The sequence below is a fragment of the Megalobrama amblycephala genome, linkage group LG17, assembly GCF_018812025.1.
Source record: "Megalobrama amblycephala isolate DHTTF-2021 linkage group LG17, ASM1881202v1, whole genome shotgun sequence".
Lineage (NCBI taxonomy): Eukaryota > Metazoa > Chordata > Actinopteri > Cypriniformes > Xenocyprididae > Megalobrama > Megalobrama amblycephala.
This window is the reverse complement of record NC_063060.1, coordinates 4424338-4444894: the sequence shown is the minus strand read 5'-3', so window position 1 is coordinate 4444894 and position 20557 is coordinate 4424338. Positions and strand designations below refer to the sequence as shown.

The window sequence follows — 20557 nt, the reverse complement described above, 5'->3', positions numbered from 1 at the left end:
GTAAAATAACATATTTCATTAACTGATATAATGTTAATTTACCAACCTAATGAAGTATTAATATCTGTTTTGTACCTTTATAATACACTGACAGTCATCAAACACAGTGGTGATGAGAGTCACATGATGAATCAAAGTTCATCACAAGCAGCTTTTTCACAAGCTGAGGAGGACAATACTAATATATAGACACACAGTGTCATTCACACACACACTAAACACCATCATGGTAACATGCATGAAATTTTAAAAATGCAATAAACATTAATTTAACAACATTAGATGTAACATAAAACCCTAATGTACATAACTGATTAGAAAAAAAATGAGAAAAACTAAGAAGAAACAGAGTTATTTCAACGAAAATATATCAAATGTGAAGTGTCACACAGGGAATTGTGGGAATGTCAATTTACGGTTTTTCACTGTAAATTTTACAATGAATTGTTATTTTTCACTTCCAAAAACTGTGAATTTAACGGTATTTTACCGTAAAATTACATTAAATGTACCGTTAGATCTATTACAGTTATTCACCGTATATAGTACGGAAACTTTCTGTAAACCAATTGACAGTTTTTCACTGCAGCATTTTTACAGTCTTTTACTGTTAAAATCACGGTCATTTTTTACAGTGTACATTAGCATACTCTCCTCAATACATGTTTAAGCAATACCTAGATTGTACATTAGGATACTTCAATGTCTCCAATAATTACACTACCATTCAGTTCGGTTCTATAAGCTGTCAGATGAGACCAAACATGACATAGTTAGTTAGAAAACACTAGTAGATAAATAGCATATATGCCATGTGAAGCAAATGGTATAGATGAGGTGTGTTGAGGTGTAAACGACTCTCCAAACAGAACCATCTTGTGCCTGGAGTGTCCCAACAGTCCTCAATCAGCATATTGATGAATCCCTCGCACTAGATAGGCATTAGCATACTGTGATGATAAAGGCCATTGTGCCATGTTTAATTCACATGTATACCTTTTTAAAGGGATTTCTGAAGTACTAGGGCAATAAAGAGTTCTACCCATATTTGCTCAGCCCTACAAAATCAATTTACATGTAGTGTCTACAGCATTATATATATGTGCTCATTAATGCATGATGTGCAAAGAAGAAAAAATTGCATGCAAACACTATTGTTTCAGGTTGTACACTTTTGGCACCAAAATCTGGAGTTCCTCTTTCTAAAATGGCAACGTCACTTGTTACATGCCCTGAGGTGAATCAAGATGAATTATAGTGGGGAAGTTCCTTTACTGCAATTTCCCAAAAATAATTTGACCTTGCTAACTAGAGATACTCACACAAGAAGATAATATATCTTAATTCTTTGTTCAGCTTGCTGGAGACTCGCACTGGAAAAGAAAACACTTTTCATTTAGTGAAGCATAAAAAAAATTTACAATTGAACTTTACTTCTATATGTACAGTGACTCCAAAAAGTTAAACAAGTAAAGGCATGCATTGAATCTTTTGTGTCTAATGGAATGGCATTTATATATTTTAAGTGGAGTTTCATATGAATTACACTGCCTGGCCAAAAAAAAAAAAAAAAAAAAAAAAAAAAGTCGGATTTTTGTTTGGATTTAAATAAGAAAATGATTAAGAGTCTATGTTTGGATCATTATTGCAGATTTATGATGTTTCCAGCATGTTATGTTTGGCAACAGTTCTTTTAACCCTAATTGATGGAGTGTGTAGCTTTTAATTTCTTAAACAACCATGTAGGAAGACACATCATGGTCATATTCCAGGATGACAAAATCATTTTCACACATGAATTGGCACCTCTGAGTCCAGACCTTAAATTAAAAGTCTTTGGGATGTGCTGGAGGAGACTTTACAGAGTGCTCAATCTTGACCAAAGAATTACACTAATTGCACCACAAATGTTTAGTTTAATAACATGCTCAGAATCCAGTGAAACCATGTTTACTGGAGTCAGTACTGTGGCAGAAATTACACCATAAGGTAAAAGATTAGTCAAAAGCAGAAAAATAACTGAAAAACAAGAAACAGAAGATGGATACAAGACACAATGATGTACAATTAAATCAGAACCGTAATGGTTTAACGCAACTGTAAATGTACCAGAAAATCCTCAAAAACTGATCATGCAAGAAGTAATTGAGGTCACCAAAGACCAAAGATAACTGTGAAAAAGCCACGAGCTTCAGCAAGGTGACATTGGAGAGACAACAACTGCTGCCCGAGTGCTTCACCAGTCACAGGCAAAGAGAGGCTACTGTCATAAAATGCCAGAAAGCCTGTGGGAGAGTCTGAAGCAGCTGGAAGGCGGTTTTTCGGTCTAATGAGACCAAAAGGCTTTTTGCCATCAGACTAAACACCAGCTTTGGCGTCAGCGTCATGCTGTGAAAATACTTTAAAATATCCAAGCGTTTAATGATGCAATCTGGCCATGGGAACTTTACTAATGATCTTCATTACAATGTTAAATGTACAGTGCACCCTTGCAGCTTCATATAAATAATCGTTTAGGCTACTGTTACAAAATGACGTCACTTACAAGGTTTCTTTGTGCAAAGTGAAAAAACTCTAATGAAATTTGTAATTAAATATCCTTATTATGGATATTACTGATTATCTGTAGCCCTATTCAAGCTGTAACTTGGCACCACTTTTATTTTACTTTCATCCTGCAGTTTAAGAGGGTGGATATTACTCTCTTTTTTTATGTGAAGAACACACTTTCATCATTTCGCCATAAGCTGCAACTTCAGACGTTTCGACAGAACACCTGGAGAAACAGAAACAACAAATCTGCCATTTGGACACAAGCCCAGGACACATAATGTGTCTCCAATTATGATTTCTCAGGCTCAGACAGAACAAACTGATGTTCTAAATTTCTAATTTCATTAGACTATATCAGTTGTCATCTGTGCCACTGACAACAGTTACCACATTTCATGGTAATCTCATGCTTTATAAGTATAAGCATACAATTTTAACATATAAGCAGCATCTAAATCATAGACCTGTTTGCATTGTATAACTTCACACTGTAAGAAAAAAAAAAAATAGTAGAAGACCACAATGTACTGGTCGAAAATTACCAGTAAATTTCCATTAAAGTTTACAAACATTTCCTTTAACCCTAAATACAATGTAATGCATAATTCAAAAACACCTATGAAAAATCAATACAGAAAATGTCTTCATTTTAACACTATATTGGGCCATTTTTTATGGACTTTTCTTAGAGTGTAGAAATATTGCAAATCCATTAAAAACAGGTCAAAACCTTTGATGCAGGTGATTGAGTTTAATAGACAATGCCTTAGTGCAAATTTCGTTTATCAGATAAAGATGGACATTTTTAATGTAAATGAAAATCAGATGGGTTTTATAAAAGTAATGTCATTTGCATGCTTTTTGCTGAGGTTCCAAGACCTATAATGCCCCTTTTACAAGACATAATATAAGTCTCTGGTGTCCCCAGAATGTGTCTGTGAAGTTTCACCTCAAAATCCCCCACAGGTCATTTATTATAGCTTGTCAAATTTGCCCCTATTTGGGTGTGAGCAAAAACATGACATTTTTGTGTGTGTCCCTTTAAATGCAAATGAGCTGCTGCTCCCGCCTGCTTTCCAGAAGAGGGCGGAGCTTTAACAGCTTGTGCTTCTGTTGCTCAACAACAACAAAGCTGGAGAATCTCACGCAGCCAAAATGAGGATTGTCAGTAACGGTGTTCAGCCTTACATTGTTCAAACCAGAGTCGACACTGATGGAGAGACTCGGGAAGAAGTTACAACTTTTAGAATGAAACTGGATGTTTATGAATGGTTGATGGATAAATTTATGTAGTTGCTGTGGAGTTGATTCAACTCATCCACTAGCATGTGACATGATGTTAATCTTTTGTTCAAATCCAGTGTTGAATTGACCCTCGTTTGTGAGTCAGTCCGGCCTAAAATGACGGCATGAAAACAACACTCTACTACAACAACTCTTCCTCTTCTCTAAAGCAGCCCAACATGGCCTCACCCCCTTTGTTGCGTTTTCCCGGAGGCGGAATTTCTATACATTTTGGGGTTAGTGATGTCACTAACCCGGGAAGAAGCTTGTTGTAGTCCCTACCAGTCGTTTGTTGTAGTCCTTAAGAAGTGTCTCCCTTTGCATTGAACTTTGAGCGTTGTAACTTTGCAGATGTTGTTTATGCTCAAAGAGCAACATTACACGCTAACTAAAGTTTAAAAAGTGAAATCATAATCAACCACCCATTTAAATTTAGCCACAAATGTGCAAATTCAATTAATAGAAATGCAATAAAACAACCCTACAAATTCAATATTTTATGAAGCTCAAAGGATATATGTCTCTAAAGTTTTAGATGCTGCTATGTTGATATTGTATGTTTTAGTGCCTATGCAAAGTAAACATACAAAAATCTTTGTGCATGAAGCTGCAAATACAAATAAGATCATGCATTTCCAGAAACATTCTGGACTCTTTTAACTGGGGGTTAAAAGACAGAAAGCAATCTGACACCATCACACCAATGTACACCATCTACACAACTTTTATTGAGCAAGGTAAGAAAACAGACAAAGCAATAACATGGTCCAATAAAGTTATGGATAGAAAATCAGTCTGGAAAAGAGGAAGAGATACAGAGAAAGAATAAACCACTGGATAGGAGATGCAAAAACAAAATTAATGGCATGACAACAGTGCATCTAATAATAACCACATCCATCTTCAGAATAACAACAAGCCGAAACACCACATTTTTGAGATACACTATTTAGGAACGTTGATTTCCGGGTGTGAAATGGCACATCACAGGTGACGTGTGTTTATGTACACATGCATAGGAACGCCGCGGCTGGTGACGGGTGTAGGGAAGGAACGGGAATCAAGTACAGTGGATAGGCACTTTATTTTCCATGACTTATCCGAACACAAGTGCGAGACACTTTAATCTCACGTACAGGAATACGGTTAAAGAAATGAATGTGATTTAACACCCCACATGTCGAATCTCTTCTGGAATCCATTCTCTTCTTCTAATTTGAAATCTCTGCCAATCAAAAAGAGCCCAGTCACCGACAGGAATAAGACTTTCTGTTTTCTACGTGGCTCTGATGGGAAATCTAATACGCTGGCATTTTTGTCCGTTTTAAAAGAGTGCTGAAAATAGAAATGGAAATAATGTAATAAATGAATCATTGTACTCTGGAAGTATACAGTGGAGAATCCGCATGAAGCACATATGGAGTGATTCATATCCTGAGTGTAATTACAGACCGTGTGCTCAATGCGTTCAGGCTTTTTTCTTTAATATATAATAAATGTTTTCAGCTTGGCGAAAGTGACATGAAGGTGCTTTCGATAAAGGATGAAAGATGATAATTCAATAGTATGAATGAATGAAAGAATGAAGGAAAAACAGAACAGAAATGTGACCTAGAAAAGGACAAATCCATTACATTAAAAGGGAAAGATTGTTTAGTGTTAAAACTGATCAATTAAACTTGTGCAGCATGCTTTATCATAAAAATTAAAGTGAATGCAAAAATATAAACACATATTGATTGAGAGAGGAAGATGAAATGAAAACTCTTTTCTTAACGCAGTCACATTAACCGTTTGCTGCCAAAATCCAGTCACTTCAAATGAAATCCATGAGATTGGGAATTTTGCATGGAGACTAAATATTTAGTTTTTTTGGCTGCAAAATTTTGCCTAATGCACCTTTATTGTGCATTAGGCATGTGCCCAATGCCTAAATTCAAATTTAGGCACGGAAAATGAATAAAGCATTCTACGGACTCCCTAAAGGGACATGTTAAGCTTGCTGTTGTAGTCAGCAACATTACAGTACATCAGATTTCACTTATCATTTGAAGATAGTAAGGAGAGATGGCTATGATGGAGGATTTGGTGTGCAACAGCTCCTGAGCATCATTGACTAATATATCTTGTAAAGGGGTGGTCACACTACATTTTCGTTCCATTTACTTCTATTCATACGCATGCGAATGTGTCAGACTGCAAACACAAGCTCAAATGAAAAGTTTCACATTTCGCTGCATTCCAAAGTACAAGTTCAAATTCACATCGCGTGCAGACATGTGACCAGTAGAAGATTGATACGTCACAGCGGGACCTCTTGGTTAAATTAAATGAACAATATTTTTGCAGTAAAGTTGAGTATCTTGTTTTTTTTTTTTACTAGTTTATTACTATTTGTTATATGTTGAATTCATGTTCATAAAATAGATGCTGCAGAGCTTGACGTCATATCACGATCATTACAGTGTCTGAAGAAATTTTGCATGTTCTAAGTCTAGTGTGACCGCTATTGGAAGCTTATTTCCGCCACCAAATAAAAAATAAAAAAGCTAAATGCAACTTTTTATCTCACAATTCTGACCTTTTTTCTTCCAATTGCGAGTTTACATCTCACAATTCTGACTTTTTTCTCAGAATTGCATGATATAAACTAGCAAATGTGAGTTATAAAGTCAGAATTCCGAGATTTAAACTCAGAACTGCGAGTTATAGTGATATAAACTCGCAATAGCGTGTTATAGTCAGATATAAAGTCGCAATTGCCTGACTTTTTTTCCTCAGAATTGTTTTTATCTCGCAATTTTGACTTTATAACAAGCAGTTGCAAGCTATAAAGTCAGAATTGTGAGATATAAACGCAACTGCAAGAAAAAAAAAAGTCAAAATTGCAAGAAAAAAAGTCAAGAATTGTGAGTTTATATAAAGTCAGAATTCCGAGATATAAACTCGCAATTGTTTCATAAAGTCAGAATTGCAAGATATAATGTCGCAATTGCTTGACTTTTTTTTCACAATTGCAAGTTTATTTTGCGCAATTATGTGTTTAGCATATTACGAAACATTCTGAGTTTATAACTTGCAATTCTGACTTTATTTCTTGCAATTGTGAGTTTCTATCTCGCAATTCTGACATTATAACTCGCAATTGTGAGAAAAAAAGTCAGAATTGTGAGATAAAAAGTCTCAATTACCTTTTTTATTTCTTATTTAGTGGCAGAAACAAGCTTCCATAGACCGGGGCTTAAAATGTGTGGTCAGTACTGCTGCTCCCTATACACAGAGTACGCGTGATCACGAATTCAAAAGTGAAAGGAAAAAGCGAACATGCACTTAAAAGCGATTTCAAAACCCAGCATATTGATAGCAGCTCCCTGATGCCAATATTATTTTACAATAGACTATAATTACCCAACTGAGAATGCAAAAGCATTGAAATATATTTTTTCCTCCCTGCACCATGTCCCTTTAGGGGCTCCGTAGAATGCGTCATTTCCTTTCCAAACATAGTATTTAGCTTTGGGAACATCCCTATTGCGCATGATTCATCAGTCCATGCTATTCAAAAGGAAAGAAAATGGTATGTTGAATCAGTAATCAAAGCCTCTGAAACGACTTTCCTTTTTGGTTGACATCACCGACCCCTCTTATTTTTTCAACCGCCCAAGACATTTTTCACCATTCACTCAACTCCCTTGGATAGAATCATGTCCCGTCTGACATTTTCCTCATTGAAATCCTGTTTCATTTAGAAAAACGCCAGACTATGGAAGTTGCAAATGGCCTAGCAACCACTCAGAACAGCCATGGCAACCAACAACAACTCCATAGCAACTTTTGCACAGGCAAACATCGCTCACATTTCAATGGAAAATGTGAAAACCTAGCTGCAATTCCATTTGGGGTTGCATGTGGCATATAAATTACACACTTCACCCTTAAGGATATGTAAATTATTCATCAAAAACACACAGATGTGTTTCCTTGAACCGAAGCCAGAACTGTGAGACAATCTGTCTCACTTCTAATAGCGGTGCATTGGGTGCAATTGTGTGAATCCACTCAAGAACCGAAGAGTGCAGTAACCTGATTGAAGAGCTCTCAGGAATATTACCGGACACTCTTTAGGTCATACAAAGAGCTTGCCACGTATGACGCATTACAGTGTCTTATACAACAGTAATTTTAAAGTCCAAATTCATCTAACTCTACTTTAATCAACAGTATTTTAGTGCAAAAGAAGGTACTGGAGGTGAAAATCCCATTCATGTTCTCCACAGAGAATGATATAAGAATGATATAAACCTTTCAAGATTCATTTCAACGTATTACTATTTAACACCCTTTTTTTTCTTCTTGAAATCCCAAAGGAGAAAAATACAGGTAAATTGGGTGGTCACTGTTGCACTCTGTCATGAAAATTAAAGCATAGTAGGCTAAAAAAATGCTAATACGGGGGAGGATGTTAAGAAAAGATGTGAGCTTATACCTTACATGTTCACCATCTGACTCAAGAACAATAGAAATGAAAACGTGAGAGCTTGAACATTTTGCCATGCAACTGCTTCCATTGGTAAACATCTACACACACATATACTATAAACATGCCAAAACTCTGTGCACATATTAAATAGAAGAATAATCATCTGAACACTTTATGAACATAAACAGTGTATGAAAACGTAAATTTTTCCTGGGGGATATCTCAAATCTTATTGGACAATTTTAAACTTTATTAAACGTTACCCACGACGCACCATAAACTGTTGCAAATCAACAACATACTCCATTAAAGTGCACATGTAACGAAAAAGCAATATGTTCCCTAACCTGAGATTGAAGCTAAAATGGCACTAGTGGGCATGGTAAATGTCCTTTAGAAATGTAAACACATACGTTAAGTTTCTGAAGAAACTTCTTTGCAAGCGTTGTTAGCATAGCCTTTATATAACACTTTACTCAGTGTAGCTTAGTATATCCCTTACAAATATAGTACCATGGTAAAGCAATACTTTGACATCCACAGTATCATGGCACTGAATGAATACCATATTCACATACCATGGTATTAACATGGCACCTCAAAGAATACCATGGTAAAATCAGGGTATATATCCAAAAACTTGGACTGCCATGTAAATGTGGTACTTCAAAGATTGCCATGGTCCAAAAGCATGGTTTTACCATGGCACATATCCAAAAACTATGGTATTACCATGGTAAAGTGATGGTATCAGATCGTAATACTATGATACTTTACACTACGGTTCTGAATGATTACTATAATTATATATATAACCATTGTAAATGTGATAACTATGGTATTAATACAGTACATGCCCAAAAGCCCATGCAGTTACTGCAAAAACAAAAGTCATGGCTCTACCACAGTAGCATGTCCAATTAACATGGTAATACCATGGCAATTTTTGGTATTTCTTTGTTTCCAATAGTATCTTGAACTCTTTCTCCAGACAGTGCATGATTTAATCAACTTTATAGGGAATAGGGAGTCCTTTCAGATGCAGCTAGAAGCAGATTTAGAACAGCCTTCTATTTACAGAAATCATCATGTCATGATGACATTCGTGATGATGCCACATGTTCTGTCCAATCACGAATCACGCCCTCCCTAAAGTTCTGTGTCACTCAAAGTGTGCAGCTTGTCACTCAGTAAGGCTGAAGGGTGTTTTTAACTGCACAGACTCAATGTTCAAAAAGAAAAACAGCAAAAGTCCAGTAGTTTTACAGTGAGAAATGTCACAGTCTCAAACCCTAGAGTGAAATTAAAGAGGCATAAGGCGAAACACTGTTGTTATAGCAAAACGGGGGAAAAATATATATTTGTCATTCTCATCATTTTAAGGCTCAAACCGGCTGATGAAGCATGCATTTGTGTTCTGGCATTAAGTGACTGGCATTAATTGAGCTGTTGCCGTCGAGATAGCCATGTGGATGGGGAGCTGTTTTTATCTATCGGTGTCTCCAACAGTGAGACCCAGCAGGGTCTGGAATCAAGAAGACGTTGGTCTCAACACAAACACAAACCCTGGGAACTCACACGTACACAATCGGAGCATGCCTGTACACTCATGAAGAAGATATATACAGAAGATCTCACACATACAGTACATACAAACACTCTCACTGCTGGTAAACAAATTAGGAAGGTGCACACAGTTCGTAGGAGAATTTTACAACTCCAATCACTTTGAGTACTTGGAATCAAAGCTGGAATATTTCCTTGTCTGGTTCTGTTAGTTGAAGACTGCATTGAGGAATTTGTCCCATGCCCAGGTGGTGGACGAACTGGACTTCTAGATTCCAGAAAGCAGATCCTTCAAGGGTACCTCCCTCTCTCCCAGAAGGTTGTCTCTCTTCAGACTTGTGCCCTTGTTGACAACCTTCATCTTGATGGCAAGGTTTTTCACCTGCGCAACAGGAAGGGAGTCAAAGTAGAAGTCCTCATTGAAGACGGGGTTGCGGCTGTTCTTGATAATGGTGCTCCGTTGTTTCTGGAGCTTTCCCGGGTTCAGGTACAGAGCCACGCAACAATTGATGCTCTTCACGTCAAACTGCTTATCGTAGAGGTCCTCGGCTGCCAGCACGCGGACGTGAAGCCTGGCGGCGTCAATATCGTAGTCTGTGCAGAGGCGTAGAGTTCCTCCCTTGTGGAGGTTGACGGTGTGCTGCGTGAAGCGATCCATGTTACCTCCGTATTTCCGTCCTCGGAAAGCAGGGGAAGGAGGGCAACGGAAGCGCCTCTGAATATTCGGGCTGGTCTCCACGGAGCTGCACTCATCCGTGGAGAGAGAACTGTGCCTGGCGAAGGAGCGCTTGGCCCGGGATACTTTGGCTTGGGTTTCGTGGGTGAACATCTTGAGGAGGGATGCGGAACGGGATAGCAGAGGGGAGTTGAATGGGGAGGACTCGGCCGAAGAGCAAGTGTCGCTTTCCCCTCCGCTGAAGTACCTGTAGGGATTGGAGTGGGAGGTGTTACAGTCGCTGGGGTTTAAGTGGTTACCCTGCGACTTGCGTTGGGTGTTGGGTGAGGTGAGTGGACTTGTGGGGTCGCTGTGGAAGAGAGACTCTTTACGTCTCGTGTGAGGACTTTCCATGAGCGTGGCGAAACCGTAGGAGGTCTGTGCTTTGGGTACGTAAGGCAGGGACATGGCCGTTTGGGACTGCGGGTCGGCGTTCGTGTTGAGGTCACCCACTTCCCCAACCACCAAGTCATCTGCGCTCTCAATCTGGATGATATGGCGGTTTGCAGCTTTGAGCAAGTTCTTGGTGTCTCCAGCCAACTTGTTAATGAGGCGTGGGCTGCGCGGACTGCCCTGCGGCGTCTTGCAGCATATGGTCTGCTCTGATGTTGAAGAGTGGAGCCCGTTTTTTGGCTTCATCTCTGGCGTCTCCTCCTCTGGTGGGCAGCACACCAATTTGGGTGGAATAAAGAAGTCAGGAATCTTGTCAGGGGTGAGGACATTGCAGTAGGTGGGGGCTTTGCTCTGTTTGTCCGCCGAGTCTCCCTGCCGGAGAACGTTTCCCTCCACTGAACCGCGGATCTTTTCCAGCAGCCACATCTCTCGGTGAGGTCTGGGAGAGATGTGCAATTGCACCCTGTGTGCACAGATAGTGAAACAAAGAATCATAAACCCACACTGACACCTGCGATTCATGAAAGCAAATACAAACTGAATTCAGTCCACCTCCTCACTGCTTTGGGTACACTGTCACCCAGTGGATTCTTGGGAGATTCTGACGCTATCTTAACACATTTTTAACTCTAAAAAGCAATTGTTAAAGACAGCTGACACCTGTCTCCCTCTCCATTATCAATTGTAGACTATCACCTTGTGGAGATGCCGCTCAACATGCGCTCAGCATAATTCTTTCATTACATATTCAAGCCACAAAGCTTATTATTATTATGCAAAATGTATACAGATGCTTTCAAAAAGACAATAAACACAATGCGTGCATAAATGAAGAGCTATTTCTCCCGGTTCTAATCTAAAATTGATTTTTGCTGGTTTAATCTCATGTAATTAAGCAATATTAAATTATATTTCTGACTTCAGTAAAACTTAAGTTATATATACCAAATAAGTATATATTTTTTCCTTTTTCTTTTTTTGAGGTCCCTGTTCTGCTTTGTCTTGGTCCGAGTAGGTCTGTAAATGTTGAAACCCCCTGCTCTATTAGATAATGTCTGCATACACTTGACGCATAGAGCTTTCCCCTCTGAAAGAGTCCTCTGCACAACAACTGCACTTCTGAGTTCAATGTGTGGAGACCGCAGCGCATTGTGATATGAAATATGGATTGCGCAGTATTTGCTGTGACTGCAGAAGCACAACACTGAGACGGAGCTGCAAAGAGGGTACTTTATCTGTTCAAAAGTAAATTATGTGCATAAAATCAGGCTCTAGCTTATTTTAACAAACATCTGCATTGTCAAAATTGGCACACATGAAAGACTTTACATGCAAATGTGAGGTGATAATGATTGATTAGGCTATTCCTTACAAAAACATACCATGGTAATAATAGTTCCTAATAAAATACCATAGTTACTCCAGTAAAACATTAATAAATTAATATGGGATATCCTTTAAATTTTGTAGGAACCAAGGTATTTCCAAGAATACCATGGTAACATTATGACACTTTTTTTTTTTTTTGTAACAATAACTATAGAAAACTAACTGAAGTCACCATGCACTCTTAAAATAAAGGTTCAAAAAAGGGGTTTTCCACATCAATGCCATAGAAGAACTGTTTTGGGTTTCCCAAAGAACCTCTTAGTGTGAAGCATATTTTAATTATCTAAAGAACCTTTTTCCACTATAATGAAGGTTCCATGGATGTAAAAAGGTTCTTCATGGACATTATTGGCAATAAAGGACCTTTATTTTTAAGGGTGTGGTACATTTTTAAGAGATAGAAATTTAAAATAAAACGTTATTATTTGACTAGATAATCTTAAACGCATGTAACACGGTAAAACTGCTGTGTCTGCGATCTCCACATTCCACAACACATTTTAATGAGAAATCATTTACATTGCACTTCTGTGTCTCAGATATTTAGTTTTAAATGCATATGTAAGTAAATACAGCAATATATAGTTACTTTATGTATGGATTTAAACTTTTCCAAAACTGTTCGTGTATTAAAAACCTGTTGAATCTCAGTTGAACTTACGTGAAGTGGTTTGTGGTCCGGAGAGTACAGTAGTAAATGCCCTTGCTTCAATCCATATGCTCTTGTTCGTCTCTCCCTCGTTCAGGTCTCCGGTACTCCAGGACAGAACTGTCTGTTTGCACTGCGCGTCCACTCGCGGTTTTAATAGCGCTCCAACCCCCGTGCACGCGCATATCAGCCAATGGGAGTGCGCAATGGGGAGCGTATGGTAACGCGCACCACTCTGGAATTACTCGCAGTCCGTATCAATATATGTGTTCGCAAAGAAATACTAGCGTGTACTGCTTATAGCACTGTATAGCCTACTGTCTATACCACTTAAAAAAGAATACAAAATTAAAGAATACAAATTGGCGATGTTAGGAATAGAATAGACTACTTATTGAATACTACTATAGCCCCTATAGGGCCTATATAATATAACCCATACCATTTAAAAATATGCAAAATGGAAAATATTTGTTATGTTTGGAATGGAATAAGCACTGTACGTTACTTTAAAACAGTTTGTGTAAGAGTACATATTAGCAAAGTTAAGAAATGAATGCTAGCACACATTTTACTGCAAAAAACAAGATGAAGCATGCTAGATTACTACTTACAAAACATTGCATTATATAGGCTACTGCATTCTCCCCTTTTTTTTTTTTTTTTTAAATATGTGTTAACAAAAAGCATTATGCAATGATCAATATTTCAATACGTCGTCATCACATGACCTCAGTGGTTTCCAGTTATCATGTCCGAAATTAAGGCAATTTAGAAATAATTTGCTTTTGCGCAACATTAACATTTGTCAGATTGAAAAAAAAGTCGTGGTTGTCATTTGTGCTCATTTATCAATACACCATATAGCGCACAATATTGCTTAATTTCAAGCGTAGGCATACAGTTTACCTTACTGCACAGTATGCATACAAAAGTGATACTGCAGTATGCCATTCTGAACATAAAATCATCAAAAACAGGCGTTTCCCATGCAGGAAAACTGCTTTGCTCCGTCAGGAAAATCATGATGCATGGATAACTACGAGCGGGCTGCGAATGGCAGGTTGAAAACGCCTTATCAATTAAACCCTTTGTGTCTATTATTCACAACCGCTGGAATATTATAGCTGGCCATGCAGAGTGTGTGTGAGAGAGGCGTTTTGAATGAAATAGTGCTCGAAGATGATGTATAATTGTGTTTGATTTGCTGTTCTCTGATCTGCCCGTCTGTTTCCCTGGAAACTTGGAGAGAGAGATGGCTGTGGAAACGCACACCCATATGCAGAAGCAGAAAACTTTTCCAAAAGTCACCTAATTGGAGCAGACCTTTTCTTCACGCCTTTTCCCAGTGCATGAAGTGCAGATTAAATGTAGAGTTACTGATCTGTGCACGCACAAGCCTACAGGTAGCTAACATGTTAAGAAAGAAACGGAACATTATGACATTTATAATTATTTTTAGGTCACAAATCAAATCTTTTCTCAAACGTTCAGATTTACAGCTTCCACCCATTGAATCACAAACGTAATTCATGTGCATTTTCAACTTTTTTTTACTAATAATTAATGCCGATATTTTAATTTGTAATACAAAAGTATATTGTATAATTGTATATGTATATAATAATGGCCTATATAATTATAAAAAGCTTCTTTTTTTTTTTTTTTTGACAAATGGATCCCCACTGAATACATTTTAACTAAAATCTCCCCATTATACACTGTAAAAAATATTTTTCCAAGTTGTAAATAAAACAGACTATTGGAGTGTTTTTCAAGAATATACTATTTCAGTCTTTCTGCATTTCATTGTAATTATTTATGAAATTTACTAGTAACTTGGCAAAAAAAAAAAATGACTAGCTTAGTATTTTTGTTTTGTTTAGTACAAATACCTAAACATTCTTAAATCAAGATAAATTTACTTGAAATGCAAAAAGCCTATTAAAGGTGCTGTATGTAAGTTTTTGACTCTACTAGAGCATAAAAATACCATAATAGCCAATGTTTGCAGAAATTTAGGAAACATGCTCACATACTTGTTTCTCTGAAAACCATTTTTACAGCCAGTTATTTTACTTTAAAATGTGCATTCTGTGTGGAATGTCTGTTTTTGTTTTGGTCTGTGCAAGACTGCACATTGCCAATTTACCCAATAAATTTTGCCAGTTGGCGGGAAACATATGCAGTAAATTGCAGCCATGGAAGCCAGCGAACAAACACGTGTCAGAGATCGCAGCTTCTACCCAACCTAAAAAGCCTCAGCATCCATCTAAAAATCTCTATGAACGGTAAGATATCAACTCATCATAAATCAACTCATCAACTTGCAGTGTAAGTCTCCTCGCCTTCCACTGTCAATTGAGCTCACTCCTGTTGCGTGTCCTCAAAATGGCAACCCGTGTGAGCGTAGAGTCTGAGGAGGAAGGGGCGGGGCAAAAAATATTTTGAATTTGGACTGCAGTACCCAACTGTCATTCTTACATACCACACCTTTAAGTTTTGTTTACTGAGAAAAAGTTCTGTTTTCCCTTTCAATTAAAGGGGCTATGTCAGAAACCCTTGTTATTAGTGACAACAGTGGCCGTTAGATGAACTGCAGCCAGCAACTTACTGCTCATGCAAACAGTAAATTTTACAATATAACACTGTAATTTAAGAAAATTTGAATGCAAACCAATAAATTCAACAATGCACACTACTACTAAAATCTGTTTTGTACCTTTAACATATACTGACAACTACCATAATAATGCAGGTGGTAAAGAGAAAACCACATGAAAACCACATAAGTTCATCACAAGTAGCTGAAGGATATACTAACATAAAGAAGGTGTTAAAGAGTCATTCACACAAATGCAAAACACCATCATGGTAACTCACAATACTTAAATAATGCAATAAACATTCATTAAACAACAGAAGATGTAACATAAAACCCTAATGTATATAACTGATAACAAAAACTATTAAGAAACATGATTATTTAAACAAAATACTTTCAAATGTGGAGTGTCACACAGGGAATTGTGGGAACATCAGTTTACAGATTTTGACTGTAAATTATACATTGATTTTGTCTTTTTTTACTTATAAAAATTGTAAAATTTACAGCATTTTACTGTGAAAACTGCATAAATGTCTGGTTAGAGCTTTTACAGTTTTTCCGTGTATATACGGGAACTTAATGTTAACCTATTTGCAATTTTTTTCCGTAGCGTTTTTACAATATTTTACCGTTAAAATCACATTCATTTTTTACAGTGTAGATGAATATGTAACCTATGTGCTGCACGCTTTCCTCTCAATAACAAAATAAACACAACAAAAATGACAGCGGTGAGAAAACAGCAGTTAAGAAAGCATCTGATCGTAGTGATGTGGATATGTTTGCACCAGCATCATGACGTGACAGATGAGGTAATTAAAATTACACTGTTATGATAGTTTGATTATAGGCTAAAGTATATTTGAGACTACAGTTTTCTTTGCATGACACTGACATTACAGTACAGAATGGCTCTTCCAGCATAATCCTGAACATAGTAGGCTATATAAGCATTTATTTCATGTGTCAAAGAACGGAAGATGCTCACAGGAGTGTGTTTAATAGTCACATCCTTTTGATTTTCCCGGCAAAAACGTCCTTCACATTAAAATCAGTCTACGGGTTTTCATAGACAACCTAGGAAGTCTGGGAAGGTCTTGTTTTTTTAAAGTTTCGCAACAAGCTTTTCACACATTGGCAATAAAAAAGCGATTAATACATGAACATTCTTACCTATAACCCCTTAAAGATTAATTTTCTGACTCCATTGGCAGATATTTGCTCTTGTTTTAAGAATAAACTCAATTCATTTTGATACATTTTTCATAAAGACTGAATAGCTTAAGTCATTCTGCTTCTCAGGTAGCCTAAATAGGACCCACTTTATATTAAGTGGCCTTAACTACTATGTACTTACATTGAAATTAATCATTTGATACAATGCACTTATTGTGTACATACATGTTTCTACATTGTACTTATATTTTAAAAACACCTGCATGTAATTACATCTGTAATTAATTTCTGTAATTACATTTATAATTACACTGTTGACCCATCCCTTAACCCTTACCCCAACCCTTAAATCTACCCATACCACCAAAGCTTTCCCTAACCTTCCCCGTATCACACCTCAATAGCAGCAAAAGTGTTTTTCAATACAATATGAACACAATAAGTAGATTGTACTTATTTTTTGATGTAAGTACTTAGTAGTTAAGGCCACTTAATATAAAGTGGGACCCCTAAATATTTCTTCATTTAAGAATATTTAGAAATTCTTACTGGAAAAAAGACAAAAATACCAAGTAAGATCAGTCTTTTTTTCCCAGTGAATGTCCAGAATAGAGACCTACACAATTCATCAAGATCACTATAGCACGACCAAGACTGCAGAAAATGACATGTGAGTAATTAATGCATGCATCTTAATGATCTGGAGTAGAGAAATGTGTGTTTCTCCTCTTTAACACAAAACACAAATTGTTTTCAACACCGCATCCCCAGGTACGCTGTTTTATTAGCCTCCCTCCATTTCTCTCTCTCTCTGTGTCTGTCGCTCATCTGCTGTTCGAGCTTAACATTAAAATGCAATTAACTAATTGCCTGGAGAGGTGAGGAGCATTATGGCTATGAAAGTACCACGATGATCACATTCACTCTAATTTCCCAGGATGCATCTTGGGCTTCGCTACTGTCACGCAAGTATGCTTTCATTTCTATTCCATCATCTAAAAAGTCTTCATTGTGTGCATATAAGTGCCAAGATGATCTTGCAAAAGCAGATTGGTGGTTTTACCCACAGTGCCTTTCTATGAAACACTGAGGAAAAATAGAGGGGTCCAGGTATTAATTATAGACTGTACTTTTATCTGCGGAAAGTATTATGCACATCTGAGATAATGTCATTTTAACTGTCGTATAACAAAAGCTGGTTTCCAACTGCGGCCCATTCAGCAGTGATGATAGTGTTTACAGATCTAAAGTCTATCATCACAGAGAGGGGTGACGGCTTCAGACCAATTCAAGATAATGATCAGAAACATCCAAATATGGACATATCATTGTTTTTACACTTTGTGAATCAAGAGTTCATAAAGTTTTTTTTGCAGCCACTTTGCAATATGAGTGCTGAAGCAACAGAACTTCATTTACAGAGGTAGTTCACCCAAAAATTTAATTCGTGCCATCATTTATTCACCCTCATATTGCTTTAAACCTGTATGATGGTCTTTCCGAACATTGAACCCTATTGACTTTCTTTAAATGGTCTCATCTGTTAGCATTTGTTAATGCATTAGCTAACACAAATTAATAACGAGGAATATTTATAATACAGGGCTGTCGAGTGTTTGATTCTGGTTGACGAACGTTCTAAGTTGTGCAATTATTTTCCAGAAATGCATAGTTAAAGGTACAGAAAACGCTATTGAAAGTGGATCAGGCTGAGCAGCACAACACACTTGTAGCCAATCAGCAATAGGGGGCGTGTTCACTTATGATAGGAGAGGAGAGAGAGTGAGCCAATCAGCAGTAGGGGGCGTGTCCACTCATGATGGGGAGGAGAGAAAGTGAGCCAATCAGCAATAGGGGGTGTGTCCACTAATGATGTGGGAGAAGACAGAGTGAGCAAAAGGGAGATTTGAAGAAAAGAGTGTAAAAAGTGAATGGCTGAAAGACATTACAAAGAGAAAAGCGCAAAGGAATATCACTGGAAAAAAAAGAGTTATGATCAGATAACAGCTTTAGAACCCGCATTAATATTAGAAATGCTTTCCAGAAAACAGACACAGAGGTTGCGTTGTTTCTGCTCCATACGTAACACTGGTTTTACTATGTTTGAGAGAACCAAGATATGCTGTTGTTGTAATGTTAGCTATAGTAACAGGACAGTTTTGAGTGTCATTGTTTGACTGGAGCCGAGGCCCTTTTCCATAAGGAGGTTCAACCAACTTTGAGTTCAAACTTGAACTCTGAGTTGACTTAAGGCCCCAGTATACTTCAAATGAAATCGAAGAACGAACTGATGTGACGTCATTTCGATCAAAATCAGGCCAGAACGAAGTTCGTTTTGTGTTCTTTTTGGAAGTTCAAAACGGCTTGCCAAAGCGAACTTTCGGGAAAAGTTCACTGCAGCTGCAAAACACCTTCGCGCCACCATTGGTCAGTGACGATAACGTAATAGGAGGTGTGCGCCGAGGCTACGCCTTCACTCACGTGGGATGCGTCTCTGATTCATTTTGTGTGTTTGAGTTCGTCGAGTTGAAGGGTTAGTTCACCCAAAAATGAAAATTCTGTCATTTATTACTTACCCTCATGCTGTTCCACACCCATAAGACCTTCGTTAATCTTCAGAACACAAATTAAGATATTTTAGTTGAAATCCGATGGCTCCGTGAGGCCTCCATAGGGAGCAATGACATTTCCTCTCTCAAGATCCATAAAGGTACTAAAAACATATTTAAATCAGTTCATGTGAGTACAGTGGTTCAATATTAATATTATAAAGCGACGAGAATATTTTTGCGCCAAAAAAAAAACAAAATAACGACTTATTTAGTGATGGACGATTTCAAAACACTGCTTCAGGAAGCATCGGAGCACAAATGAATCAGTGTATCGAATCATGATTCAGATCACGTGTCAAACTGCCAACGGCTGAAATCACGTGACTTTGGCACTCCGAACAGCAGATTCGATACACTGATTCATTTATGATCCGATGCTATTTTACATATTCATCTAACCGTCGCTCTCAGCAGTGTGGGTGGCGTCGGACTTTCGTTTACAGTATATCGCTGGTCACGCAATTCGAACTTCGTTTTACCCCTAAACGAAGAACGAAAAAGAACTTCGTTTGAAGTATACCAGGGCCTTTACCCTGAGATGAGAAACTCTGAGTTTTTGGTTTGAGAACAGCTGAAATGAGTTAGTTCAATCAACTTTGAGTAGATTAACTGAGTTAAGCGTGCAAAAGCATAATTTAATCAGGTAAAGCTTTAAGCATAAAAGGTTCATGGGAGTAGGCTACATGACTTTACAAACTTTTGACATATTAAATAATTATCATTCAGTGTCTATTTAAATTTGCAGCAGCTTTTTCCACATATCTAATGCTATTTTCACTTAATTAAATGTTCTCTAATCCAACCTGTTACATTTCTTAATTAGGGTAATGAAATTAACATTTGACTTCTACTCCAACAGAGGCTTGCAAAATGGGGGGAGGACCTGCACCACTGCCACTGACATATGAAGAATATTAAAATCCAACAGGAAAAAGAATAACTCTTGATTTTGTATTTGTAGGAATGCGAAAGTGAACGTCATTTATCAGATTAGCCTCATTTAAGCTACACCATTGACCTGCAGTCCTGTGAAACTCCTCTTTGATGGCTCTCACAGGGTTTTGCCCAGGAAACAAAACACAAATTATCAGAAAGAGCATGAGAGCGAGGCACACTTTCCTTACCTCTCTTA

At 37.5% G+C, this 20557-nt stretch overlaps 1 protein-coding gene across 1 annotated transcript; it reads right to left on the bottom strand.

Annotated features, from left to right (window-relative positions):
• Positions 1-6761: 6761 nt before the first annotated feature.
• LOC125251510 (C2 calcium-dependent domain-containing protein 4C) lies at positions 6762-15967 on the bottom strand. The gene is made up of 2 exons (XM_048164538.1): positions 13042-15967; positions 6762-11454 (listed from the first exon to the last, which is right to left on the bottom strand). The coding sequence occupies exon 2, from the start codon at positions 11415-11417 to the stop codon at positions 10152-10154; it is 1266 nt and encodes a 421-aa protein (XP_048020495.1). The 5' UTR covers positions 11418-11454; positions 13042-15967; the 3' UTR covers positions 6762-10151.
• Between the last annotated feature and the right edge of the window lie 4590 nt (positions 15968-20557).